This window comes from Falco rusticolus, chromosome Z (assembly GCF_015220075.1).
Source record: "Falco rusticolus isolate bFalRus1 chromosome Z, bFalRus1.pri, whole genome shotgun sequence".
NCBI lineage: Eukaryota > Metazoa > Chordata > Aves > Falconiformes > Falconidae > Falco > Falco rusticolus.
In genome coordinates, this window is record NC_051210.1 from 68,581,942 (window position 1) to 68,609,195 (window position 27,254).

Consider the following 27,254-nt stretch of genomic DNA (forward strand, 5'->3'; position numbering starts at 1 on the left):
ATGTTTAAAGTCTTTGTCTTCACCACGTTGCATGTACAACAGGAATCTAAGACAGAATGTCCCTTCTAAAGATAACCAACCCAAGGACTTAGCAGTCTGTGCACCCATCATGTGGCAACAAGCGTCCTTGGACATCTCCTGACTTTTAACTAAACACAGGTGCGTCATCCTTTAGATAAGCGGTACAGCATTCACTATTCAAAACACCAGTGAGTATGTCAGTGACTTAGAAGTATAGCTCCCATTGAATTAAATCCAAATTAGGCCTGTAACTAATATTCCTGAAAACTGCAATAAATTCACTCTTAAACGGTTTTAAGAAACATCTGGCTGTTTCATTTAAGAGTTACTAACTTAACCTAATATGACAGTGTCTCTCTCTCTCTAGGAGGCTTTATAAAACAAAGTCACAGAATTGCTTAAGAATTAATGAACAGAAGCAAAGCACTTGTTGGGTCTATTGAGACAAAACCAGCACCCTAAATTTGATACACTGGCTTAAAACTAGAAGGTGAGTCATCAGACTGCAAACACTTGTCTTTCAAAACAGTACTGGATTAGGAGATCCAACCCACTTCCACACAGCTGAAAAACAGTGTCAGGGGCTCAAATTCAAACCCCTTTTTTTATCAAAAAAGGCTAGATTTTAATGAAGAAAGGGGAAGTGTGTTTGTCCTCTCACTAGCAGCATCTGAGCAAGTTTGAGCATGTTTCTGCTGCAAGGTTATTCTCAGTTATGCTGAGGTTCTTTGGTAAAACAATTTTTATTAAACTGACCTCTCCTTTCTCAGCTTTTCAGTTCTAAGGTTTCCAAAGCACAGCATCCTTTTTGGTTTATTAATCCAAATTACTGAATACAGTCTTGACTGAAAATCTCACCGGACAGATTGGTTAAACTCTAGAGCCACAAAAGGAAAATGACGTGCATCCCCACAAGCTGGGCTAGAAATAGTAGCAATCACATGTCTGGAGCATAATTTGGTTAGAAGACTACAAATTAATTACCTGAGAGGTTTGAAACCAGATTCACCGACAACTTTTATGTTATTACTGCATCTTTCTAAGAAATTAATATAAAACAATTGTAGTCTGTCGCAATAGCACTATAGGCAGAACCTTTCTTGTGAAGAAATAATAGTAATTCTTTTCTACAGTGTTTCCTTGCAATACACTCAGTGACAGCAAAAGCAGATAGGAGCCTCATAAAGCTGAATAGAAATAATGCTATTGACAGCAATTATAAAATAGATTGTACTGATTAATAAGAAAAAGTAGTAGATCTTAGGCTATAAAAAATTAGTCATCAAACTCATCTGCAAGAAGAGGATGTCTGGACTCGATGTAAATTTAAATTAGTATCGGGATCCAGAAACATCCTGAGGAGGCAAATACATTGCTTTTAGCAGCATAGATTTGATAGCTGTTCTCTGAATTTAACTTCAGATATTTATTAAAAAATTGGGACTGCACTGTGTCCTCAACCACAGTTTAGACTTCTCAAAATCCAGCAACTGTCTGTCACATTGTACCTTTTATCTTTCCTTCATCATCTGCAGGCTGTAATCTTTAAAATGCACTTCAGCACTGACACAATAGGAGAGTCTGGTTAGAATTTTATTGGCTTTAGGCAGTTAATTTGGTGGAGGGCTTTTTTGCAAATACATGATTTTAAATTAATAGCAATGATTTCATGCATGTCTATGTCATACTATTTTCTACAACACAGAAAGTTAATGTCAAAGACTATGAGATGTCATTCACCACATTGTATCATGGGCCATGGTAAAGAGAGCAATAACATGGATTATCTCCCCAAGCTAATCTTAAATCATTTTGGTACCTTTTTTGATCAGATCTGTGAAGATGTGATAGATAAGAAGACTGCTATTTGCAGCTGCATTTATTGTTGTCTACACACCAAAAAAAAAAATTGCAAAAACCAGTTGTGCCTTGGCCATTATGAAAGAAAATATGCCATTTATCATAAAAAACCCCACCACTACCATGTAAATGCAGGCTCAAAGGTGAGCAGATTTAAGCTGTCAGGAGCAGCAAGGGCAGGGTGCCCTGCAAGGGTGGGTGAGCCAGGAGCTGAGCACAACAACAACAAAGCAGGCAGGGCAGTGACCTCGCCAACAAGTGCCCAAACTCTCACAGTGTCCAAACAAAAAAGCAAAGCAGGTGATGGCAAGCAGGGTCAGCCAAGAAGGCAAGTTTCCGGACAAATCTGTAATCATGAGCAGGTCAGAGGTGAAGCTGGGAAGTCAAGTCACTGGGTCAGGATCAGCAAGGAATGTAGCCAGGCACAGGCACCCCCATGGTGCCGCTCAGGCAAGGGCCCAAGTTCAAACACAGCTCCCAAGTGAAGGGGAAGAGGCTACTGTGGAGGCTCCTTACACCTCCTTGTCCTCCTCATCACACAGCTCTTTTCACTGCAGCCTCATCCAAAGCTACATGAGCACATTGTACCAGAGCCAGCCTAACACACAGGCAGCTAAGCCCCCAGGGAGCAGGGAAAGGGTTGCAAGGTCTCAGCGTACACTTGCAGCTCTAACATGAGCTCCTGCAAAGTCAACAAGATGGACTGTTTTATCTCCTCCTGAGCATCTGTTCTTTGCTAAAGCTGGAACAGTCCAAGTACCCTGATGTCAGGAAACATTTTTCTACCAAAGCACATAATGAAGGCTGGCATTAGGAACCCATTTTGAAGTCCAGAGGAAGGACACAGTTCTGTTTTGGGGTAGGAAGGGAAAAGAAGGAGGGATTGAAGTTTTAGCTTTCCAGAGCATAAGTTCCACTCTTCTAACAAGAAGTTCATTTGGTCTGCAAGCACAGAAGATAACAGTGTGTATACATGATGTGACTATGCCATCACCTACCAAGTTTACATTTTGTCAGTGTGCGTTTCCAGCATTACAAATCAAACTGGCTTGTACACAGGCTGGCATAAGCTTATCAGAAGACTGCAGGGTAACATCACGTGCAAACAAAACTTCTCCCAATTTCTCTGTAGTATTTCTCAATCCTTGCACTACAAAGAGTTACACAAGAAATCCCTGATTTTACATGAGGATAGCGTAACAGTTACACGTTCAAAACAGATTAAACAAACAGGGTAGGAGTTAACACTTTCAGTGACAGTTTTTCCCTTTCTTTTGCCTTATTTTTACCTGCCCTTAAGATGGTGGAACTAACAGGGTTATTTCCTGATACTGTGGGAGGTGAGTGAGGTGGCGTCTTCTGCTAGCTGTAGCAATCAGATGTCACAGAACCCGATACCAGCTGCTAAGGGAGTATACTTCTTTGACTTGAGCAGCGTTCTACGACCAAATTATGCAAGCCTTAAAATTTGAATGTGATTTTAATTGAGCAGTTTCCCATATGCAACAAAGGTTTGTACTCCCAGTACCGGTAGGGAGGACTCCTCTGGGGACGCCCAGTATCTTGCGCAGCAATGGATTAGCTGGATACAAATCATCACAGGGCCTAAAGGCTACAGAGGCTGGCATGAGAAACCCATACATTAGCTAACTGTCGACTTGCCAGATAACAGTAACGCCATGAGACAGGGCTTGGCACACGGTGGATTTAACAAGATGGGAAGAGGCTGCTCCAGGAGGATTTGGGGCAGGCAGGACAGGGCACCGCATCCTCCGTGAGGCAGTTTCCCCAGCACGGCCTCCGTGCATGCCCCAGTTCGAGAGCCCCGTCCGGGCCGGCCGAGAGGCAGGGCTGCGGGTGGGTGTCACAGGCAACGGGGGGGCTCACAGGCCTGGGCCGTGCGGCTGAGCTGCCAGCGGCGCGCCACCTGCCCCACGGCCTCCCGCTGGCCCGCAGGCCCCTGCCCCGGACTGATGCCACCCCCAGCAGCCCCGGGGCTCCTCGCGGCCTCGCAGCTGCCTCCCGGCCCCTCACACGCGGCCCGCCGCGCTCGGTCTCCCCGCCCTGGGCGCCGCCGGGACCCCCGCGCCGGGGCCGGGCCGGGCGGGCCTCGCCTGCCGTTGCCGGGCAACCGCCTCCTCGCCTCGCCGGGCCCAGCCACCGTCCTACTCTCACCCGCGGTCGGCAGCGCGCTCCCATTGGCTGCCCCCGCGCTGCGCTCGGCTCCCATTGAGCGCCCGCTGCCTCTGCCGCGTCCTCATTGGCGCGCCGCCCTCTGGCCACGCTGCGTCACTTTCTCACACCATTCCCCCCGCCTTCTCCGCCAGCTGCGGGCCGGCCGGTGGGCGGGACCTGGGCGGCTGCGGCTGTGATTGGCGGGGGAAGCTGCCGCTCAGGGCGCGGGCCGGCGCCCGGGCGGCGGGGCTGTTTAAAGGCGCCGCACGCCGGCACGCCGTACCTTGTGCTGTGTGTGCCAGCGGGTGAGCGAGCGAGCGGAGCGACACCGGGAGCCATCGCCTCCGACAGGTGAGGGCGGCTCGACCCCTGCAGGCCCTCGGGCTGGGCGGCGAGCGCTGGTCCCGCCGCTCACCTGCACCGCGGCGGGTGTCGGGGCGCGGAGCCGTGGGGCCCGCACGCGTGGGGCTGCGGCGCCGCTGGCGGGTGGGTCGGCGCGGCGGTGTGGGTGCGGGGTGCTTTTGAAGTGCCTGCCGCGCGGCGGGGGGGGGGAGAGAAATAAGAGGGGGAAAAAAAGGCAAAAAAGAAGAAAAAAGCGCAGAGAGGCGTGTCTGGGTGCCTGTTACCGTAGGTGTTAGCCCGCAGGCCCCGCCGGGCGCTGCCCGGAGCATCGTGGAGCATCGCCGGTGGCGCGGCGCAGCGCTGCCTGCTCGGGGCAGCCGCCGGTGCCGGCCGCCTCCCCAGAAGACCGGCGCGGGGGCTCCGGGTGCGTCCCGCCCTGGGCGAGCCCCCGGCTGGGTGAGCTCTGCGGGGCTGCTCTGCCCCCGGCTTGGGGGCCTCAAAGAAGCTTGGAAGCGGCGGCGCCCTCTGCGTGGCCCTTAGTCCCCTCTCAGTGTCGCGACAGAAGCGCCCAGCCAAGCCGGGGAGGGCGGGGCGGGCGTGTCCCCTGCCGCGCACATCCCCACCCCGCCATCGCGGCGGGCGAAGGGCCGGTCCGGACCCTGCGTGCGGCCCCCAGGGTGCGGGCATCCCGACAGCCGCCGGGTGTAACGGAGCCCCGGTCTCGGCCGTGCCCGCGGGTGGCGCCCGGCATCCCCGCGGGGGGCACGGCGGGCGGGGCCGCACGGCTCACGCACGGTGCGGGCTCTGCGGTTTGGCGTTGCGCGGTTCGCTCGCCTCCCGCGCAGCCCCGGGACGGGCAGAGGCAGCGACCCCCCGCGGCGTGCGGGGGTCCGGCACGCTCGGTACCTGTGAACCCTCCCGTTCTGCGGGGATGTCATAGCAGGCACCGCCGGGTCATCACGGTTTAACTTCTGAAAAGCCGCCTGAAGTGGCCCAGCGGCCATCAGCAAGGTCTGTTCCGCGGGTCCTCCAGGGGCGAGGCGCGGGAGGGAGTTACCGGGTGCGTTGCTTGTAGCAGACAGTCGGGGGCTTATTTTCCAACTTTCAGTCAAGTGTTCTATATAACTGAAAAACTGAAGCAGGAAATAACGAGGTCAATTTATGGACAGTACATTCTCAAGTTCTTAACAAAGACAATGAAAGCCACCAGTTGTGGGAGAATGTATTTCTGGCAACACTAGCAGAGAGCAGGGGCTGCTCTGTGGTGCTCATTCATTCCCTACAGGATCCTAAGTGGGCACGAAACAAAGCAAATTTCTCACTTCTTTATATTAAAGCATTTGGGGTTCTCTGCTTTCTAAAAGAACTCGTGCTTTTGAGAAAGCTTTAGTTTTTGGTAAAAAAAAAAAACCAATGATGGAATATTGTTTGCCATTTGATCAGGAGCACAAAAGTCTGTTTGTTTTATATCAAGTAAATATTTTTTTCCCTGTAATGACTGACTTTAGTTATCATATGCCCTATTTCTTTTAGTGATCCAACCAAGCTTATAGAGCAGTCTTTTTTTTTTTTTTTTTTTTGGCGTGATACAGCCTGACACCCCGACTGCCACTGTATGAGACATATTTAGTGAGCCATACACTGTAGACAGAGCCTCCCTTTAGCTGTCCTCTGCAGAAAGTTTTCTGACGAGAGAACTGCAGCAAGTAGGATGAACTAAATGCTGATTTTGGCCTCTTGAGTTCTGTGAAGACCAAGGGCAGAGCAGAGTGTTTGCTTCAGCCCTCACCAACAGTGCAAGTCCTTTCGGCACACTGCATTTCCTAGTAATTCACTGACTGGTTAAAAGCCACTGCTGTTCTATAGCTATTAAAGGTCAAGTCCATTATGGGCTGCATGCATTGCCTCTTAGTATGTAACTTAAATAAAATGAAGCCCCTAAGATTCTCTGCAGCCTCTGCTTTTCAGCTTTCTGGCTCTGGCAGCAGAAATGAGCCCTGCTCTGGGGTACAAGGCTCGCCCTTGGGGTGGCTGCCAGATGCTGAGCTGAGCTGGCAGCAGTCTGTACACCCTTTTTGTCCACTTCTTTCAAAAGTGAAGCATTTTGTGCTGGAAGGAGCTGGACCCCAAAGTCCTTTTCCCAGCTGATACCTTGGGATCTCGCTGTTGGTGGCGTACCTGCATTCTGGAAAGCATCTGCCTTCTCCCCTGCAGTGCCTGTGCAGATTTGGGGTAAAACGCAGCTCTTGGAAGAAGCTCTGAATCCCAGGACTGCTCTGTGCCCCCAGGAGATGTGTGTGACTTGCTGCTTGTACTGCCAAAAGGGGATGTGAGTTTGTCCTGCAGTTCTTGTGCAGCCTGCAGACCACCGTGCGCTGTCCCTGGCTGTGGCTTTAGGAAAGCAATGATGGCCACCTCATTTCTAACAGTGTAAACCTTCTGCCATGCCATGGCAAATCCTAGTGCTGACCACAAGATTCCCAGAGGCAGAAATTTTCGTTGCTTTTTTTTTTTTTCAATCCAGATGATTTAAAACAAGATGTGGTACGGCTCGCTGTGGTGTAGGCATGCAAAAAAATTAAAACTTACAGCATTGGAGAAATGCAAAAAAAAAAGCAACAGAAATGATGCGCCACCAGGATGCCCGTGGCCAGGGATTGTCAAAAAAAAAAAAGGTCGAAAAACCCCTTAGACTGGGGGATTTTGTGTGCTGGTGGGTTTCCTTTGAAGGGTTTTTTTTTTTTTACTGTTTTGGGTGGGTTTGGGTTTTTTCTCGGTCACGGTGCTGCTGCGTTTCATCGCGCAAGGCGCTGCGGGCGGGGGCGCGGGCGCGGCGGGGCGGGGACGGGGGGGGTGGGGCGGGCTCCCCGCGCCTGCGCACTGCCCCGCCGGGCCCCGCGCGCATGCGCGGCACTCCGCGCCGGCAGCCGGCGATGGGCTTCCGTAACGTGTAAGGGCCGGGTCGCGCTCGCTGGAGACGGGGTGGCAGGGGGCGGCCGGGCGCCGCGGTGGGCTCTGCGCCGCGCTCCGCGCTGCGGGTGGGACGTGGCGTGCCGCCGCCGTGCCGCCCCGGTGGCTCCTCGCCGTCTCCTGGGGCCGGGTCACGGGTAACCTTGAGGCGTTGGCGAGGGGGCGCTCGGCGCCCTCAGCGGTGGCGGCGGCCGCCTGAGGCGAGGGGCTGCGCGGCAGGGCGGGTTACGGGAGCGGAGGCGCCGGCGGCCCGGGGGCCGGGCGGCAGGGTGCGGGGACAGCGCAAAATCGTGTTTTGTTTAGCTGAAAACCATGGCTGTGCCGCCCGGCCGTACTGCAGCGCCCCGGTGCGCGGCCTCGAGCTGCCTTTTTCTCCCGTCTGCGCCGCCCGAATATGCACGCAGGCTGCAAGAGAAATACTTCACAATTAAATAGGTTAATTCAGGTACATCGTAGGCATGTTGAAAGATCTTCGGTGGTGATCGGAATGAATGGTCAGCCGCGTGCTTGTATTTTAGGCCTGGCGTAAGGCTACCTGTAACAGAAAACACTGCTAATGTCTTCCTAATGTTTGTCTTTATATACATCGTGTAAAGGCACCAGTCCTGCAGCAAAGGGCTCTGTGCCGCTATCCACCTGACTGGTTTGATGGGAGAAGTTGGGTGCTTGCAGCTGGGCACAACGGGAGAAGGCTCTGTGAAGCCCTAAGTGAAAGTGTAGGAATGCGGTGCCTGCCTGGGTGATGGAGTTAAAGTAATAGAGTGTAGTGACAGTAAAGTTACAGGATTGAAATAAGAAAACTTGGTCCACCAGGGAGGATCCCTCTGTATTCATTTCAGCCTGTGGAATGTTTCTCTAGGTCTGGTGTTAGGAGTTCCACTGTTCTGGAGTGGCAAAACAGTATGCTGAAGACAGACAAAAACCCCAACCAAAAATACAAAAAGAAACAAAAATAAAAACACAGCAAAAAAATTTCCTATTTTTGTTCCAAGTGTAAACAAAATGGAGCAACTTAAGTCATTTAGTTTAAAAATTAAAATAATTTTGAAAAGTCCCGGCCTGTTTCAAGGCAGGGCTTTCCTGGGAAGGATAAATTTTAAACTTAGGTTCTCGGTGAGCAACATTCAACAAAAAAGACCCCAGTGTTTCTAGCTTGGCTGTATAAACTTGAGACTTTGCATATAAGTGAAAGTAGAACAATGAACATTGAGACTTTTCTTAAACACTTAACGCTTGTTAAGCATGAAATAACTTGGGTTTAACCTACATCTGTTCGCTTCCAGAGCTGAAATCTGTATTTTTGCTTAAAAGTACTCCTTAATGTAAAATGTTAGAAAACTTCTCATGATGTTTACAGTATACTTAGACCAAAGTCTCCCCAGGGACAAAGGCTTACCTTTTGCAAATGACCTTGTAAAATACCTGAAATTTAACTGTTTCTGTAAACCTACAGAAAGTGGAAGTAGGTCTCTTCAAATGGATGTGAATAAGTCAGCTTGTTTTGTGGTTTTTGTTTTTTTTTTCTTTTTTCTTAAAGATCTGCCACGATGCCTGGGTCTCTTCCAGTGAATGCTGAATCCTGTTGGCCCAAAGATGTTGGAATTGTTGCACTGGAAATATATTTTCCCTCTCAGTATGTTGACCAGACAGAGCTGGAGAAGTATGATGGTGTGGATGCTGGGAAGTACACCATTGGGCTAGGCCAGTCAAAAATGGGGTTCTGCTCCGACCGGGAGGATATCAATTCTCTCTGTTTGACTGTGGTTCAGAAGCTCATGGAGAGGAACAGCCTTTCCTATGATTGTATCGGGAGGTTAGAAGTTGGAACGGAGACAATAATTGATAAATCAAAATCTGTAAAGACTGTCCTGATGCAGCTTTTTGAAGAATCTGGTAATACAGATGTGGAAGGAATTGACACCACCAATGCATGCTATGGAGGCACTGCTGCTCTTTTTAATGCTGTTAATTGGATTGAGTCCAGTTCTTGGGATGGTAAGTTGAGGGTATTTTCCTGCTCAGCTCCAGACTTTCCTCTTTTTCCTTTCTTTCCTTAAGCATACTTCTTTGTGCACCACTCTCATGAAAATCGCAGTAACCCATAGTTACCATGTATTTGACCTTCTTTTTGAACTCTTGCAGGGATGTTATCAAATAGAGATATGGTTCAGTAACTAGCGGCATTTCTAGCGGGCTCTCCTTAAAAGTATTTGAAATAAAACTGACCATTAAAAAAGAGACATATTTTCCCAGTAACCCTCAGCAATTTGTTGTGCCATATTCATGTAACTGAAATTTCCAAGTCGTCACCTAATCCACTTCAGCAGTTCAACAAAGCTCTGAGAGGTTAGAGCAGAAAATACATTACCAATAGAAACAGGGTTGTTGGTTGGGTTTTTTTTTCCTTTTTAACATACCTTCATTCTTCACTTGTTTACGTGCTGCATGTATTCAGAAAGATCATTTTTTGGGGGGAAAAAAAGTTGCAGCTATATTTTTGGAATTTAAGTTTTAATATAGCAGTAGAGATGAGAAAAACCTGTAGCAATTCAGCTTCATGCCCAACAAGTGGGTTTTTTTATGTCATCCTCTGGTTTTGAATAGTCTGCCTTACAGCTTTGACAGTGTTGATGTTTAAGCATGTAACACCAAGAGGGTAAACTTCTTTTCCAGGGTCTTTCTTAAATGCCTTGGCTGTTTGCCACTAGTTCAGTTACACTGAAAAAATAATGACATGGCTAATGATCACTGGTCTTCTGTTAATTTTGGTGGCTGCCAGGAAACTGAGATGTGGCAGAAAAGACAGGATTCAAGAGCCCCATAATTTTTGCATAATCTCCTCTGTAACTAAAGCCTAAAAGTTGCTGATGGTATTAAAATGTGCTAGATTCTTGGTTATTTCTCATTGTTATTTCTGTGTGTTTTTCACAGGGCGCTACGCACTTGTTGTTGCTGGAGACATAGCTGTGTATGCCAGTGGAAATGCCAGGCCAACAGGTGGAGCTGGTGCTGTTGCTATGCTAGTTGGTCCAAATGCTCCGTTAATTTTTGAGAGAGGTTAGTCCAGTGAGAAAACATACACCATTCAGCCAGATAACTGGATCTGCCCCGAAGCCTGTCTGCTGGTTTTTGTGCTTTGCTGGAGGGCTGGATTAAATCCCACGAATGTCAGAAATTGTACTTTGTCTCCTCTTGCTCTGGGTTAATTTGGGCAAGTCCTGTTAATAGGAGGCAGCAAGGAACAACTAGAGATGATCCTATCTGTTTATTTCCTTGGGCATTCTACAGCAAAATTGACAAAAAGCAGACTCCGAGCTGAATAACAGAGCACTGTACTTTCAAGGTGAAATAATGAAAATAATTTGTTACTTGTGTTTGTCCTGCTTAGTCCTACCGTGCTTAACAAGCAGTTGAGAACTTACGAAATGTTACCTTAAAGGGCCTGAAGGGCTATGAAAACCTGCTTGACTAGAGCCAAATATTACTTCTTTCCCCACAGATGTTAAGTGATGCATTTAAATTCACTCAAAGCAGCTGAATAAACTAATTTTCAACTTTTCGTAAATTTCTGTTCATCAGGGTTACGTGGAACCCACATGCAGCACGCGTATGACTTCTATAAACCAGATATGGTCTCTGAGTATCCTGTAGTTGATGGCAAACTATCTATACAGTGCTACCTCAGTGCATTAGATCGCTGCTACACTGTTTATCGCAACAAAATCCACGCCCAGTGGCAAAAAGGTATGTAGCTTCACCTGATACTGCAAGATCTAGCAAACGCTGAAACATCTAACTACACAATGTATTTAGTGTCCAGTCTGAAGACTAGTATATGGGTCCCTTTCTTCCTGTTTCTGTGTTCTTTTGATTGAAAGGTGTGCTCTCTTGCGTAAGAAATGTGTTACTACTTTTCTGTTGTCACTAAGTACCTGATAGTAAGCAGTAGTCTCTGCAGCTTTTGTTGGTCTAATGTATAATACCTTGCTTCAAAGTGTGTCATTCCCCCCTCTACTCAGGGTCTTAAGTTACTGGCATTAATATTTAAATGTTATGTAACGATGCCAATACTGATTTGTTTTTACCCTATGTATTTAGTAGATGCTTCACTTCATTTAACTACCTGCTCGTCATACCTATGCTTCTTAATAGAAGTAGACTATTTATTACGTCAGAATGCTGGGTAAAAATATGAGAGTCTTAATATAAGTTAAGCTTGCAGCTTTCTCTTCTAGAAGGGCAGACATTGTTGGTGCAAAAGATCAGTAAGAAACCAATTTTTAAAGAGAAGTAGCAGCAGTGTTTAAAATGAACGGGCCAGCAACAGTTAGTCTTATGGTTGTCTCTTGTATGCTGATCCATTAGGATCACGATATCCTGCCACCCTCATACGTTACTTTCATAGTTGAAGCAAGTACTAAACAAAAGTTGTAACACAACATTTCTTCCACTTCCAGAGGGGATGGACAGACATTTCACCTTGAATGACTTTGGATTCATGATCTTTCATTCTCCCTACTGTAAATTGGTACAGAAATCTGTGGCTAGACTCTTGCTGAATGACTTTCTCAGTGACCAGAACCCAGAAACAGCAAACACTGTTTTCAGTGGTCTGGAAGCTTTCAGGTGAGAATGACTGCTGTCTTCCTTAATTACATAACCTTAATTTGTTGCACATCCAAGGTGTGTTTTCACTTCCTGGTATTTTAGTACCTGTTTCTGAACTACTGGGTTTTTTTTCTTTCTTATTAATAGGGATGTAAAACTTGAAGATACGTATTTTGACAGAGATGTGGAAAAAGCTTTTATGAAAGCTAGTGCAGAGCTCTTCAACCAGAAAACCAAAGCTTCGTTACTCGTATCCAATCAGAATGGGAATATGTATACCCCTTCAGTCTATGGTTGCCTTGCCTCGCTTCTAGCCCAGTAAGCATATAACTGGAAAAAAAAAGTCATAGCCCTTTATATGTAAGGTCATAAAAGGTTTTTGTTTCAAAAAGTCTTTTGTAAAAGCACCATCTAGCAAACCTTTTCCTGCCGGATTGCCTGAAGCAGAAAGACTAAAGTTAAATTACCCTGCACACACAATCTGTTCAAGTGACAAGGAGACTCAAAATTTCTATCAGAAGCTGGTCTGAAACAACTTGTTACTGCCTTCCAAAGTAGGATCTTATTTGTAAGGTGGTGTCTCTTCCCAGCCTCAAACCCTTGTCCCATCCCATGTCTTCCCTGCCCCTCCACAACTTCTCCCTCTGTCCGCAGCCTCCCAAGAAAAAACCCAAACAAAACAAACAAAAAAACCCCACCAAAACAAAACCACTGTAGTGGATCAGAATGCCTTTTTCTCTGTTTTGCTGTAGTAAACAAAGCCAAATTAGATCAGTATTTACATAACTTTTTTTAATGACAGACTTTTAAAAAATCATGTTAAGTTTCAATTAAACTATTTCTCTTGGGTCCTTTTTTCTTTATTCTGACTTTGCCTTCCAATATGTGGTCATTCATTTTAGGCTTTAGGTGACTCCAGAATGAAAAATGGCTGCCTTCTAGATAATCATATTCTGGGCAATTCTTTGCTCTGTTTTCCTTAGGCAGCTATTACAACAGTGTTAGAATCTGTGGTTTTAAAAGTCATAATTTATGCATTTAGCATGCTAAATGTGTATTGTCAATACAGTTTGCTGGCTGCTCTTTTGAAGCTAGCTCCACTTTCTAGTTAATTAAAATTGGTGCCTTGGCTTCATTCTCAGTTTAAATAACTGTTGCTTGATTGGCAGGTACTCCCCAGAGCAGCTTGCAGGACAAAGGATTGGTGTGTTCTCATATGGCTCTGGTTTTGCTGCTACGCTGTATTCCATCCGAGTTTCACAGGATGCCACTCCCGGTGAGTGAAAGGAAGAGATGACAGTTAACTCCTTTGCACAGCTCACCAGCATAAGTAAACCTGCAGAGCAATGCCTAATGACAGTAACGCTGAAGGGAAGATGTTCCTGCTCCAGGAACATTTAAGTGTCGCCTTGGGCAAATAATATTCTTCAAACTCGGTTAATGTTTCGATTGAGTAATAAGGAGTATTTTTAAATGACTAAAAGTTTAGCTTCTGTAATTCAAATTATTTTGAATGGGCTTGAAATGTGAACATGCTAGTGTGCAGCTCTCTGCACTGGTGCTACCTTACATGATGATTTTATATTGTAGGTTCTGCATTGGACAAAATAACTGCCAGCCTTTCTGATCTCAAGATAAGACTTGACTCAAGAAAATGTATTGCTCCTGATGTCTTTGCTGAAAACATGAAGATTAGACAGGAAACACATCATTTGGGTAAGAACTTCATTAATATAAGTCATTCCTAGTCTTACAGCAAAATGCTTATCACTTAATTCACCTGACTTTAAATGACTAGGGTGTAGAATGAAGAAAATATCCAACCCTTTCTGCTTCTGAATAGTTTGTGTTCATTGGCCCAATGAATGTGGCTGAAATGAAAATGTTTTTTCTGTCTTACTACATCCAGATTGCAAAGGCCTGTGTTGTGTAAAACTCTTACCAGGAACCAACTAACTGTATCTGTTACTGGCTTTTTTACAGCCAACTATATCCCACAGTGTTCAGTAGAAGATCTGTTTGAGGGAACATGGTACCTTGTGCGTGTGGATGAAAAACACAGGAGAACTTACGCGCGGCGCCCACTCATGGGTGATGGACCATTGGAAGCAGGAGTTGAAGTTGTCCACCCAGGCATTGTTCATGAGGTGAACACTCATCACTCTTTTAAAGTTTGATATAGGTGGTGGAACAGTTATGTGTTTGTCTTAGCATGTGCATGTATGTTAAGAGGAAGCGGTTTAACAAGTTACATGAAATACTTTGTTAACATATGTAACATAGCAGCCAGAAGTAAAAAACTGAACATGAGACTTTTAAAAGTACATTTCATCATAACAAGAAAGAAACTGCGCAAGACTGAAACAAGAACAAACTGGCTCTTTTCACATAATCAGTTGGCATGAAGCATGACCGATTTGATTGACTTAAGACCAAGCCGTCCAAGTGTAGCATGAATTGTTTTGAGAGTTGGACTAGCCTTGAAGTATGAATGTCTGATCTAGAAAATCTTATTTAATGATTTTTTTCCCTTCTTCTTAGCACATCCCAAGCCCTGCTAAGAAAGTGCCAAGAATCCCTGCAACAACAGAATCTGAAGGCGTTACTGTTACTGTTTCCAATGGGGAGCACTGAGATACCTCTGTGAGGTGGGGAATGAAACAAGGTGTGAGGGTAGGGTGAAAGAGAGAGGAAAAGGATTGCAGTAGCGCTGAAGTTTCAGTGTATGGTAGTGCTTCATTGGAGTATGGAAAAATTGTTTAAGCTCCTTGGAAAGATTTGTCACAATATGGTATGGTGATATTTATAGTATTTTCAGAACACTAAAATCATGAATATACTGGAGGTGGAGGGTCTTTCTGGGGTGGTGTAGATTCCTTAACATGTCTGAATTTTTTTCAATTGCTGAGCAGTACCTGTAGTCTATTACAAGGTCTTTGTACTTAGGGGGAATCTTCTGTTTGCTCTTTCCATGTAAAATGACTTGAAACTTACGCTGTTAACTTCTACTTCTGCCATACACACCATAGTCCAAGCTTTTAATGTTGGGGTTCTCAGTGCCTTGACAGTAAGCAATCTTCTCAATACTGCACTTCGTTTTGTCCCCTTTATCACCTTCCCTTTCTCCTCCCAGTCTACCTCCCACCACCCTGTTTTGGGAAAGGTTTAGAACAAAGTAACATTCATTGGTGGAATAGAATCTTTCTCCCCTGTCAAAATGACTGGATTGAGAATGGCTAGACAGGCAGGTGGTTTTCTTGCAAGAAGCTCTGTGACCCACCGTGTTGATTACTACATAATTGCTCCGAACATCCATATTACTGGTTTTATACCTGCATTATAAATCACAGCAGCCTGGGAGGAAAGAGGAAGAGGGGAGGTAGTAATTTTTTCTTTCAAAAGAAATGGGTTCATGGATTTGGCAACTTTCAGGATCATTTAGTAGAAGCATCCAAGGCAGCAGACTTTTCAAATAAAACTTCTGGGTATTACAGAGCTGGTTTAATTGGCAAAGAGAGGAAGGGAGGAAGATCACTTTGGAGCTCTGGCCTCTTGCTATTATTTATATAATACATTTCTGAAAGACGATAATTTTGGGTTTGGCTTTGTACTTTTGAAGTCTTTCTCGCTATTGGTATTACTGTAGGAGTGGAGTCTTCTTTTTCTCTTACCCCCACCCCCCCAACATGCAAGCTAAAAGCTATACATTTTGCAAGTGGTAGAAACACAATGCTAATGGGGATTCCATTCTGGGAGTTTTTTTTTTTAAAGCCCAGAATGAATATTAACTATGACATGAGCCTTCTAAGCTTGTAATATATATTTAAATTGAGCTAATGTACAGAATGAAGTTTTGTTGAATTTATTTCTTTGCTAATTCTACAAAGCTACATTACCTAATATAAAGTAGCAAAAAAAAAAATTGTCTGTTAAATTACAATCTTTTTTGTGTGTAATGAAGTGTTTGTGTTATCTGTCACTAGGATTTGCTAACTTGCTGTATTTGTACAGTCAAGCCTTGGTAAAAATGGTTGTTTATTATAAACTGATGAGTACTAATCTGTTCTGCTGAAAATGATGGAGCAATGATGCATGATGATAGTGTTTGCAAGTATTTTGGTTTAGGTTGCCCTTGTGAAACTTACCTTGGCACCAGGAGACCAAAGTGCCATGGAACAAAGTCCATTGCTGGCAGTGGACAAGCCGGGAAGTGAGCTACTGGCACAAAGTTAACCACAGGGACCTCACAGGCTGTGAGGCTGATCCTTCATTAAAATAAAGTTTGAGATATTTGAGACCCATTGGAGTAGTGCTAACTTGTTGGGTTTTCAGGATGCATTTTTCTTTAACAGGAAAGAAAAAGGAAACTGGCCCTGTGAAGACCTGAAGTTGTGGGTTCACAAACTGTATGGACCTTCTTTCTTTATATCATTCCATTGCAAAAATGGAAAGAAAGGGTTGCTTAGGCTGGTGCAAAACCATTGTTCCAGGGCAGTGTTTCAAAGTAACTTAAATGCTTTCACATGGAAACTGTTTAAAGAGGAGGAATTGATTACCAGCTTATGAATTTCAATTTATCTTCATTACTGTCTAATAAAAGCTGGTATTTTTTTATCCCCCTCAGAAAATCCATGAAGGGGGATTGATTCTTGCTTTGTACTTGCCTGAGCCTCGATGAGTCCTGTTTCCCATGGCTGGCTTGTCATTCTGTTGCTCACTTACGTTATTTTCTCCCTTTAAATTCATCATGATCTCTTCAGTCCCCACAACAGATAAGGCATCCTGCCCTTAAATTTGAAAGCACCAGCTGTACCTCTCAAACTTGTATTGGATTACTTGCCTTATCTAAGACTATGTGGGCTCCAGCTCTTAGCTTAGTCATGTTAGCTATGCCTGTTCGGAGGACAGCTACTGCACTTTTACACTGTTTGCATTGGTGCTGATGGTGTTGAAGATTAAAGTATAAAATAGTCAGTTAAAGCTGAAAATCAGAGTATCTACATCTTGTTGATGCTCAGAATAACTGGAGTTGTCAGGCTATCCAACTTTCAACTTGTAGTGGTCAAGAGTGTCAAAATCTGCTTTGTGCCAGCCTTTGCCAAAGTAGTATGGCAGGAGTTAGTACAAGCCTGTAATGCGCAATGTATAAATGGATTTTGTTACAGGTTGTGTTCCACATACTGATGCCTAGTGCTAAAGCAAGAATTTAAAACTACGTGAGTTTTGGAGTATGCTTAAATCTTTACAGGAGTGCAGCTGGAGTCCAAGCAGTTCTAGAGTGTTATAGAATCATGCAAGTAATGGAAAGTGTCAGAAGGTTAGTAGATGGTAGCCCAGCCAACGATGCACTGGGAATTGCAACCACATGTGCAGGGTAAAAGAGCATATCCTAACTTGCTTCTCTTGAATTGTGATGAATGGGGAACTGTGGTTAACAACAGCATTGTTGTTTCTTCAAATAAAACTAAAAAAAAAAAAAGCTGTGATACACACTTTATCATGTTTAGTTTGCTGAAGAAACTTTAAAGAAGAATTTGGAGTTGTTTAGATTATGGTCTGGTTTCTGCTTAAATGTAGTTCTCTGCAAAAATGGTCCTGGTTGGCAGTGGTAAAATTGTGTCGAGCTGAGGTATGATTTGTTCAAGAAGTCAGCTGTCACATGCCTGTACTGAGAACGTTCTGTGCGTGAAATGCAGTATTACTTGATCATTACTGAAAGGTCACCTCCAACTAATGATTCCTTACCTGTGTCACTTACTGGGGTTCTTGCAGTGCTGTACTGTGCCTCTGGAGCAAGGGACAAACAAACGCATGAGGGCTCTGTATTTGAGTGCTTCAGTGTGACTTGAGACATACAAAGGAGATGAGGCATTTTTTGTTTATTCAAAAATTACAAAAAAAGTAACACCAGAACTTGCGAAAAGTGAATAAAACCCTTTGTTAAATGTGCAGAGTAGAAAGCCTGCAGCGCAATTTATAAAATACAGCACAGCTTGGATGTGTGCTTCACCCTGCTATAAGAATGGGTTCCTGTCCTCAAGTCTTGTTCTTTGGGGTCTGGATGGGACATGATAGGAACACATTCAAGTGCCCTTTTCTTCTGGACTTTGTGTAAAACAATCCTGTAGACCCCTGTTATTGAGCTGTGTGCATCTCTTCCCCGGTTATTTTGAATGTGTTCTTCTGTGATGCCCAGATCTTCCAGAATATTTTTCACTTCAATTTCTTCCTCTTTGAGTGTACTCCTGTCTGATAAATACTTTGGATCCAGTTTAAACGGCTGTAAAGGTTTGGGGTACTGTATTCCTTGCATCCATTCACTGTTCATAATAAGTTTGACAGAATATCTTTCGGTTGGTACTGGCTGAAGGACTCCTTTTATCAGATTCTGGCAATCTTCTGAGAGGCAGGGAGGCAAACTGTATGTCCCTTCAAGAATGCACTTTTTCAGTTTGGCCACTGTATCTGCCCGAAATGGCATGATACCTGTTGTCATAAAGTAAAGCAGGATCCCCAGTGCCCAGATGTCTACATAAATACCAATATAGTTTTCATCTCGGAAGAGTTCAGGAGCAGCATAAGGAGGAGAGCCACAGAAGGTATTTAAAGTTTCATCTCTTTTACTTACTGTGCTGAATCCAAAGTCTCCGACCTTAACACAGGTGTTACTGGTGTAGAAGATATTTTCTGCTTTTAAGTCCCGGTGAATGATATTATTCTCATGCTGTAGAACAAGAGGGAAATCTGGTATTAGCTTGTTTACAGGAAAGTTAAGTGACTAATTAATTACCATGCAGGAGAAAGGGAGTTACCTTGGACAAAGTCAGAAATAAGTATTGCAATGAAATTGGGAAGTTAGAAGTATTTAAACACATTTTATCTATATTTAAACAAATATTTATCTCAAATATCTCTACTGATACAAAAACAACAGAGTAAGTGAAGACGGGAAGAAGGATGCTGGGTGTTGTCTTAAGAATAGCAGTCTCAACCTGTTAACCAGTATCAGCTACTGTCATGAAGCAGATCTGTGATGGCATTGTAGTTAATCCTACGAAGTTAGATAACCATGCACAAAACCTTTTTTCAGGGTTCAGAACACTTGCTTTTGCAGTTACTGTAATTCTGTAACGATACAAGTAACTATTCCATTTTTGTATACATCGTAAGGTTGTGGACTTAAGAAGTGAAGGTCTTCAGTTCACCCAGTGAACTTAGATAAAGTAAGAAAGTTGCAATTCTGTTGTGTGCTGTGGTGTCCTATGAGGAGCTGGTGGTGGCAGGAGAAAAAGAGCACACACCTGTGCCTTGTGGTATTTCATGTTGTTGCAGGGCACAGAGTTCAGTCGTGTCTTCTAGTTTTATAAACCTAAAATAAATACATGTATCTTGTACTTTTTTTTTTCTCCCTTGGAAATGGTAGTGGTAGCTAAGGACTCAAACTGAATTTGCTTTGCTTAGTGGCAATATACCTGCCTTGACTAGTTAAGGGTTTAGCTTCATCTTTTAAATAACTGGGAGGAGTAGATGTGTTTGAGCACTCTGCCCAGGCTTTTAAAGTAACCAGGTACAGTATTTGGAGGTAATAAGGAAACCTTTCAGCATCCCAAGATTTTTAAACTCATCAGTAACAGGCAGGGATCTTCTGGTTGTGTACTGGTGGCAGTGAGATGGGATTTCAGTAGCATGGACCATATGGTATAGCAAAAGTAAAATGTTTTGCAGAGGTCTTTGTGTATGAGTAAAGATAGATGTGGGCTGGCTTGGTAATCTGGTTTTAATGCTGAGAAACGGATGCAGTCTTGGAAGTGTAAAGTTCATTCCGGTAGCTGTAGAGTACCTGTCCTATGGAAAACATGTTGAAGTTAATCCATCACTTAGAGGACATATGGTGATTTTATTCAAAAGATGTAAAAAATGCAATGTTTATATATGCCATGAGCAGTCTATAATGCGGTTTCTAGATGTGTAACCTGGGAACACCCTGGCTTTTGACTTTGCCTGAGGCTATTACGTGGCAGGAAAACATGAGCCACTGGAGGGCACCCTGAGCCAACTGTAATGAATGCTGCTATTCTCAGATTTCCAGAACAGTCTTCCTGTGTTTTTATGCTGTTGTTTGAAGTAGCTGTAGTTAACTGTGCAAGGTTCAGAGGAGGTGGTACTGAAGTACCTTTTCTGCCTTTACAAGATGCTTTGGGTTCTGGTAAAATAGCAGCATCCCAACCCTGAAGACAAGGCAGGGAGAATGTGTTGCTGGGTGTTAACTTCACAGATTTGTGCCAAAGCAAGGACCAGGAATTAACTGTCTTTAAGTGCCGGTCTCCCACATTCATTAATAAGCAAGTGGCTGCACGTTTGCAACATTTAACAAGCCTCTTCTCTGAAACACTTTCTTCAAGGAAAGGAGTGACTGATCCTGTTTTGAAATGGCTGGAGGGAAGAAACGAAGCCTTGTTAATGGCTGCCTACAGCAGCTCAAAGCAGACAGGAGAACGTTAAAGGGATCGTTCCACCCACGAGGTGTTCCCAGTCCAGTCTCCTCCAAAAAGCTGTCAACAGAGAGGCAGTAACTCCAGGTGGATGAGAAAGCTCTCTCGGATGCTTTTAAGACAGCTCTTGATCTGTTTTGCTCTTCAGAAATGTGAGCCTGAAATCTTGGTAACAGTTAACCTGCTAGGTAAAAACCAAAAGATACATTGATGAGTAGTGAGGGGCAACATGCCTGGGGAGGAAAAGGAACTTACCATGTGCTTCACAGCAGACACAATCTGGGAGAAGATTATTTTACACTCTGTTTCTAGCAGCTTCCCTTCTGTACTGATTTTAGTGAAGAGCTCCCCACCTCCTGCATACTCCATCACAAGATGCAGTTTTGAGAGTGTCTCCACCACTTCATACAGTCTGATGATATTTGGGTGGTGCAGTTTTTCCATGTTGGATATCTCACGAGATAGCAAACGTTGAGTCTTCCGGTCCAGCTTTGTCTTGTCCAAAATCTTAATTGCAACTTTCTCTGAAAAGAAAAAGACTTTTCCATGTTGTTAATGCAATAGGTACAAATGATGATACTACTTACAGCAATGCTTGGTTAGAGTAGGGCAATAAAATTTCACCTCTGATCAGTGCAAGCTAAGCTGCAGAGGCCTACTAAGCCCTGCAGTCTTTCGCACACCCCTGTGTCCCTTTCCATCTACAGCATAAAGGCTGCTCGAGTTATTGCAAGAGCTAATGGCCTGCTGTCTTAGTGTGCTCTGTTGCCACCAGGCTAGTACCTGTCTGATGGCAACAGTTAAAGCAGCTGCTTTTGGTGTGTAATGCTGGTAAAGTCTGCACTTTCCTTGCTAACTCAGTGCTCTTCAGGTGGGCTAGGTCTGAGCCTGGTGAGTCTGGTACTTGCAGACTGATGGAGGTGTTAAGATTAGGTGCTTTGTTTCAGAGCAGATAGACAAACTGGGGGTAACTTGGGGGCTCTGGCTGTAGTCCTGCAAGTAGAGTGAATAAATGCATCACAGTTGCCTTTACATTTCTGTATCAATTGGCAGGTTATGGCTTTTCTCTTCACTCTAAGCAATACAGCTGGTATTTGAAGGATTAGTCTGGTTAAATTAGGTTTATGGTGGCTTTGTATAACTAGTCAGGACAGTAAAACTGGATCATGGCAATAAAAACAACTGTTTATTCCTGGGAAGGTTTTGTTTTTCCCCCAAGAATATCTTAGTCAAACACCCCGAGTGTTTGACTTTTATCATTTTTATTGAATCTTTCAGAAAAAAACTTCACTTCGGTTTCTAGTACATGGGAGTAAATGGAAAAGTATTGTTTACTTGTTGCATAAGAGAAGAGCGAGAAGGCTATTATATTTGTACATGTGTTCCGGTATAAAAGGATTTAAAATGTTTTTACTTAATATTACAAAGGTATTTAACTTGAGTTTAGCATGTCAACATACCTAAAGGAAGTGTTAAGCATATGTGTGCATATATCTGTACAGACCAAGAAAACTCCATGTTTAGTATATTTACCTTAATAACATACATAAGTTGATTTCCCTACTGAAATGCAGCAGATATTCCAAGCAAATGTAATTCTTGTGGAAGGTGCTGAATTATCCCTTGACGTGCCTATTTTCAGAAGGAGCCCGTGCTGAGTATAGGGCAGTCTTCCCCACACTGCTTCTCTCTGACCTGTTTTGTACTTCCTAGCAAGCCCCTTAGAAACGCGGGAACCCACTCTGGCGTGGTGTGGATGGTGGCATGGTGGATCGGGAGGAAGTGTAGCTATTGCATGGTAACAGCATGTGACACTGATCGGTGGCAGAGCTCTGACTGCTGGCCTGGGCGTGAAAGACTAAAACCCTTGTCATGTCGGTAGCATATTGATCACCTAAACCAAGAGCAAAGAGCATCAGCTCGCAGTAGGTAACATTTGCACAACTAAATATTTAGATATTGCAGGGATAACAATTGTTACAACGTTAACTATGTAATTGCATCATTACATCTTAATTTATAGAAGTTGGGGGCATTTGGGCTTTAAAAAAAAAAATCTAGGTTAAATTCCTTCCCTTTCCTTTTGCTGGACTTCAGTATTCCTCCTGGTTGGTTCTTCTGCAAAGTTTTAAAGGAAAGAGGGGAAAATATTGCAAATGGTTTAGCACTGAACCATAAATCAGGACTGAGCTTTAAATCTACATCACTGCAGTTGCATATGTGTGATATGCAAAGAAAACCAGCCCACCTTGAAGTGTAATAAACCTGACACTCTCCTTTTCTTTTTTTAAACTTGTTTCCCTCTGCTTCCAAAAAATGCTTGGTTTATAGATCCTGTACTAAACTTGCATGGCAGCAGTGCTGAACAGGAGAGCATTTTTAGCAGACAGCTCATTTACTAAAATATTTAAACTGAGTCGTGTGGGATTTTGATTGACTATATGCAGTGTATGCAGAGGTTTGGGGAAAAACTAGCAGAAATCTTTATAAGAGAAGTCAGAAGGTTGAGAAGTCATTTCAGGAAGAAGTGGTGTATGCTATGATGGCAAAAGGAACAAAATGCAAATGGAACCAAGTTAAAAAGGCTTAAAAAAAAAAAGATGTCTGAATACTTCTGCCTTTGCCATTGATGTTTCGTGTTAGGCTGGCTTTTTACTAGCTGTAAATTTTGGATGCTCTTAGTTGCATCTATTCAGCTCTGTTCTCACGCTACATTTGTCAGCTGGCAGGTATGTAAAATAAAGGTTACAAAGTGCTTAGGACCATAATAACCCTTAGCATGCAACTCTGCAGGTCTCTGGAGAAAATATCTGCCAAAATTGAGGTTAATAAAGTGGGCAACACTCCTGCATAACCCAATACATATCACAGCACCAACGATTTTCCTGTATTCTCTAAGCAACCGAGATGGCCTTATGAGAGAAACAAGGTGCTCTATCCAGTTTTTTCCTCTCTCCTTCTAGAAAACTTTGGTCCCTCTAGAAAACTTGTCCCGTGTTCTGCTGCAACAGATCACAAGGGCTACAGAACAGCACACATGTAATTGTTACAAAAACTCATCTTATAAACAGCAAAATTGTTACCTTTTTTAATATAGTGACATTTAAGAAGAAAGACCATACTTAGAACTTAACACTATGACAATAACTGAAGAGCTGAATATCTGCCAGACACATACACCTACCCCTACAACAGGGACCCAAACAGCATTAGAAATACAAAGGCTTCATTAATATAAGCAGGAGGAAAAAAAAAAAAGGAAAAAAAAAGCTTGTACTCATTAGCACCGTGCAGGAACATCATTACCAACACAATGATGTGCATCTACTGGAAAAAAACAATCTTCTTGGTGGGGGGGTGTGTGTGTGTGTGTGTATGAATGTATGTATGTATGTATGTGCACATGTGCATGTGCCTATTCTTCTGTCTACATACTGTATTTCATGAGGACAGATAAGCTCAGAGGCAGATAAGAGTCCAAACATGTTTATCCTTTATCCTTCCTTTCATGTGATGGTTGCAAACTTAGTATTGAGAAATTAACTCCTTGCCTGGTGAACATTTTAACCAAAAATCTACTAACAAACCAAAAATAATTTGAGAGATCTCTGGTGAAAAAGAACCTTTTCAAGAGAAAAAAAAAAAATCATAAATTTGCCCAAGCTTACTATATTCAGTGACACTCAAAATTTTTCAGTCAGCTCTATTCAAATGCTAAAGTAACCTGTCAGTTAAGTTCAAGAGGTCAAAGTTCATCCAGATCAAATCTGTAACTTCCTTTCCCTAGCATTCCCCCCTGTTCCCAGTACAGGAGCAGCATTTCCTCCAACAGTAAGCACAAGACAGTTTTCTCTGGAAGAAAAAAAAAATTGGGGAAAAAAAAAAACCACAGAAGAGGAAATAACTTGATATGGGCCAAGTAGAATAGACATGCTTTTCTGAGACAAGCAAAACCAAAAAATCCACACCCAGTTAGGCATAGGCAGACTTAAATTTAGGAAAAATAAATACTGTCAGTTCCCTGCTTTTATTCCCAGTACAACAACTGCTGCACACGAAGGATAAATGTGAGTTCCCACAGCTTTGCAGTCTGGGCTGAAAGAGGTGGTTAGAGAAAATAACAGATGATACAACATGAAGGCTTTAGGGCATATCTCGTTCTCTCACCTATAAGGTGATGGAAGAAAAGACAGTCAAAGACTATAAGAAAAAAATCAAGGCAGTAGTGTACAAAGATGCAGGGAATACTCACCCCGGGGGAAAACAAGAACAGTTTCTATTATTGTCAGACAGAGACAGAAAAAACAGGACAGATGAAGACCAGTTCTCAGTTATAACTTCTGTCTTCTCTTCATGCTACCTAGCCTTTCTAGTCCTTCCTAGAAGCGGATATAGGGTGCTTTTCTGTACTTAGGTAGTTGACAATTCAGCACAAACCCTGGTTTGGCTGTACCTGAGCTGCACTTGCTCAGCAGCCACGTCTCAGCTTTTTACAGTAATGAACCACCTGCAAATGGGTCAGTAAAGCAGGCATAAAATTTCTCACCAAAATGACTGTGATCAAATGAAAGCTTCATCCATACTAGTAAAATCTGTGATGAAACAAAGGAAGCTGTGCTAACTGCAGGCAGCAGCATGCCTAACCAGGCTGCCCTGGGGGTTTACAACCTCTACCCGTGCAGTCCATGAGCTGGGGCAGGGAAGAGGAAGAGGCAGAGGGACAGGACGAGTTGAGGGAGGGGAGGCACAGCACCATGCTTGTAAGTGTGGAGTGTTTGAGCCATGGGATGAGATACATTAACTCCATGAAGTGCGGAGATTAACTTCTCTTGCAATAGGTGCCATCTAGAGAAAATGTTTCTGGTTTCTTTAAAGCCTAATCCAAACCTAAGCATTTATCTGTGACCATGCCTATAGATTTTGCTCAACAACAAAAGAAGGACACATACAAACTATATGAGTAATTAAAGTTCAGACTGCATCTCTCTTTCCAAACAGGGCCATATGTATACCTACAGAACTAGGGTGCTCAGCATGCAGGTGACCCACCCACCCTAACCTACCTTTGGTTAGGGAATGAATTCCAAGCTTCACTTGTGAGAAATTCCCACTTCCTATTTCTCCTCTGACTCGATAGAAGCCAAGTCTCTTTCCCAGGGTTAATTCTTTCACAACTTTTTCATTCTGGGACATATCCTGCATTAGTTTCTCAAATGGGGTCAGCCTGTGCTGCCTGCCCTCTTCATCGCCTCCATAGCACTCTGGATGCCCATCGTCTTCTCCACTGTCCTCACGATGCCACTTGGCATAGCGATGTTTTCCAAGAATTCCTCCATTCACATATCCTGTTGTCATAGTCTGTACAGTAATCACTTATTTCCCCATTTAACAAGATGGCTGGATAAGGAGTTTAAATGAAATAATTCTGTATGAATATGCAATCCTGTGCATAATGGACACAGTGACAAACTTAGCAAAAAACCCAACCAGCTTACTGAAGGTCCATCTTTGGAAGTTATTTCAAAAACAAATCCAGCATATCTACATATTGCAGTTCTGTTCAAAGCCAGAGATAAAACTGGAAACTGTTTACATCCGTCCCTGACTAACAGATTTAGTATATCAGGATCTTAATCTACAAGGTAAAAAAGGCTTTGCAATTAAAACTGTAAACTTTGTGCAAGAAAGCGCCGAGCTGCTCACTGTCTATGCAGTACATTTGACACATGCAAAACATTTGACATGAATTTTCAGCCTTTAGCTTGCTGCTTTGAAAACTAACTTGATATATAAAGGTCAAACAAATAGCTGATTAACTATGCTGAATAAATCCAGATGCTTCCAGTTCATTTTGAATAGCTGACCTTAAAAGGGTAGTCCTTCTTGACTTTGGTACCAATCCAAGAGCCGAACGTAAGGTTTGCCTTTGATTCATTCTTCAGCCTGTGAGCTTGTCACTGTGCCTTGGAAATGTCACTGTGCCTTGAAGCCTTGCTGTAAAAGGTTTGTTGCTGCTCTGTTTCCTCCTCAGGGCATGTTTAACAAAGCAACTGATCCCAGAAGATGACAGGAAAAGCATACTCTGTGCAGCGGGCAAAAGAAATGCTGTGCCTCAGTATCCCTGCCAGTCACATGGCAGGACAATACAGGATTAAGTAACTGCAATGTCACATTAACCCTCCTTTATTTAGATGAGCTTTCTTTAACGCCTTGAGCCTTCTCAAAATTTTGCCAGACGTATGGTGTTCCTAAGCAGACAGATGAAGAAAGTCATTAAAACATTTACATAACAGCATGACAGCACACCACATACCATTTCACCAACTTAACTCTGGCAACACAGACGAAGAAGTCTTCATTCTAAATACACAAGCAATCACATTTAAAGCAGTAGACTATTTTTTTCTTTACCTTCCTTCTTTAACCTTGAAAAATAGGAGTTGATCAGCAACTGCTAATCATGCAGCCACATGCCTGAGGGTGGTGAGCTGGGCACGAAAGCCGAAGGTTGCAGTGCTCACCTCCCCTGCTCTCAGCACTGCCCAGCTGACAAACGGAAGGCATCTCACTGCCACCCTGCACAGATTCGCCACACTGAGGGGAAGAGAATTAGACAAGTAACTCAATGCCTGGAGCTTAGGGAAGGTAGACAGTCACCTAAGGTGCCACACTAGAAGAGGGCATGTGACACTGACAGGTGGGGCTGCCCTCTAAACCCCAATATCCAGTGTAAGCAAGAGGATGAGAGGCCAAAGGCACTGCATACACAAAGAAAAGGCAGCCGGT

At 43.8% G+C, this 27,254-nt stretch overlaps 3 protein-coding genes across 6 annotated transcripts; 1 reads left to right on the top strand and 2 right to left on the bottom strand.

Moving 5' to 3' along the window:
• Positions 1–4,178: 4,178 nt before the first annotated feature.
• On the bottom strand, positions 4,179–7,220 carry LOC119140993 (basic proline-rich protein-like). The gene is made up of 2 exons (XM_037372649.1): positions 4,984–7,220; positions 4,179–4,911 (listed from the first exon to the last, which is right to left on the bottom strand). The coding sequence occupies exons 1-2, from the start codon at positions 5,400–5,402 to the stop codon at positions 4,179–4,181; spliced, it is 1,152 nt and encodes a 383-aa protein (XP_037228546.1). The 5' UTR covers positions 5,403–7,220.
• HMGCS1 (3-hydroxy-3-methylglutaryl-CoA synthase 1) lies at positions 4,283–17,455 on the top strand. Of its 2 annotated transcripts, XM_037374294.1 has the most exons (11): positions 4,283–4,407; positions 8,906–9,363; positions 10,300–10,425; positions 10,948–11,112; positions 11,826–11,994; positions 12,124–12,294; positions 13,146–13,252; positions 13,567–13,692; positions 13,960–14,123; positions 14,518–14,624; positions 16,329–17,455. In XM_037374294.1, the coding sequence occupies exons 2-10, from the start codon at positions 8,916–8,918 to the stop codon at positions 14,608–14,610; spliced, it is 1,569 nt and encodes a 522-aa protein (XP_037230191.1). In that variant the 5' UTR covers positions 4,283–4,407; positions 8,906–8,915; the 3' UTR covers positions 14,611–14,624; positions 16,329–17,455. The 2 variants fall into 2 exon arrangements, with proteins under 2 accessions (XP_037230191.1, XP_037230190.1); XM_037374293.1 differs by lacking the exon at positions 16,329–17,455 and having other exon boundaries at positions 14,518–16,277.
• On the bottom strand, positions 17,433–26,706 carry NIM1K (NIM1 serine/threonine protein kinase). Of its 3 annotated transcripts, none has more exons than XM_037374298.1 (4): positions 26,329–26,706; positions 25,532–25,769; positions 20,724–20,992; positions 17,433–18,700 (listed from the first exon to the last, which is right to left on the bottom strand). In XM_037374298.1, the coding sequence occupies exons 1-4, from the start codon at positions 26,401–26,403 to the stop codon at positions 17,951–17,953; spliced, it is 1,332 nt and encodes a 443-aa protein (XP_037230195.1). In that variant the 5' UTR covers positions 26,404–26,706; the 3' UTR covers positions 17,433–17,950. The 3 variants fall into 3 exon arrangements, with proteins under 3 accessions (XP_037230195.1, XP_037230194.1, XP_037230193.1); XM_037374297.1 differs by having other exon boundaries at positions 25,532–25,865; positions 26,333–26,705; XM_037374296.1 differs by lacking the exon at positions 26,329–26,706 and having other exon boundaries at positions 25,532–26,309.
• Positions 26,707–27,254: the final 548 nt, after the last annotated feature.

What these genes read in the sequence shown, in the direction of transcription:
- HMGCS1 (XM_037374294.1), top strand. Translation starts at nt 8,916, where the DNA reads ATGCCTGGGTCTCTTCCAGTGAATGCTGAATCCTGTTGGCCCAAAGAT. An exon ending in CTTGCCTCGCTTCTAGCCCA is followed by an intron (nt 12,295 to 13,145) that starts GTAAGCATATAA and finishes CTTGATTGGCAG; the next exon opens with GTACTCCCCAGAGCAGCTTG. An exon ending in ACCCAGGCATTGTTCATGAG is followed by an intron (nt 14,124 to 14,517) that starts GTGAACACTCAT and finishes CCTTCTTCTTAG; the next exon opens with CACATCCCAAGCCCTGCTAA.
- LOC119140993 (XM_037372649.1), bottom strand. Translation starts at nt 5,402, where the DNA reads ATGGCCGCTGGGCCACTTCAGGCGGCTTTTCAGAAGTTAAACCGTGAT. An exon ending in GGGGACACGCCCGCCCCGCC is followed by an intron (nt 4,912 to 4,983) that starts CTCCCCGGCTTG and finishes AGGGCGCCGCCG; the next exon opens with CTTCCAAGCTTCTTTGAGGC.
- NIM1K (XM_037374298.1), bottom strand. Translation starts at nt 26,403, where the DNA reads ATGAATCAAAGGCAAACCTTACGTTCGGCTCTTGGATTGGTACCAAAG. An exon ending in GGACTACCCTTTTAAGGTCA is followed by an intron (nt 25,770 to 26,328) that starts GCTATTCAAAAT and finishes CGCTATGCCAAG; the next exon opens with TGGCATCGTGAGGACAGTGG. An exon ending in TGTCTGCTGTGAAGCACATG is followed by an intron (nt 18,701 to 20,723) that starts GTAAGTTCCTTT and finishes CTTGTTCTACAG; the next exon opens with CATGAGAATAATATCATTCA.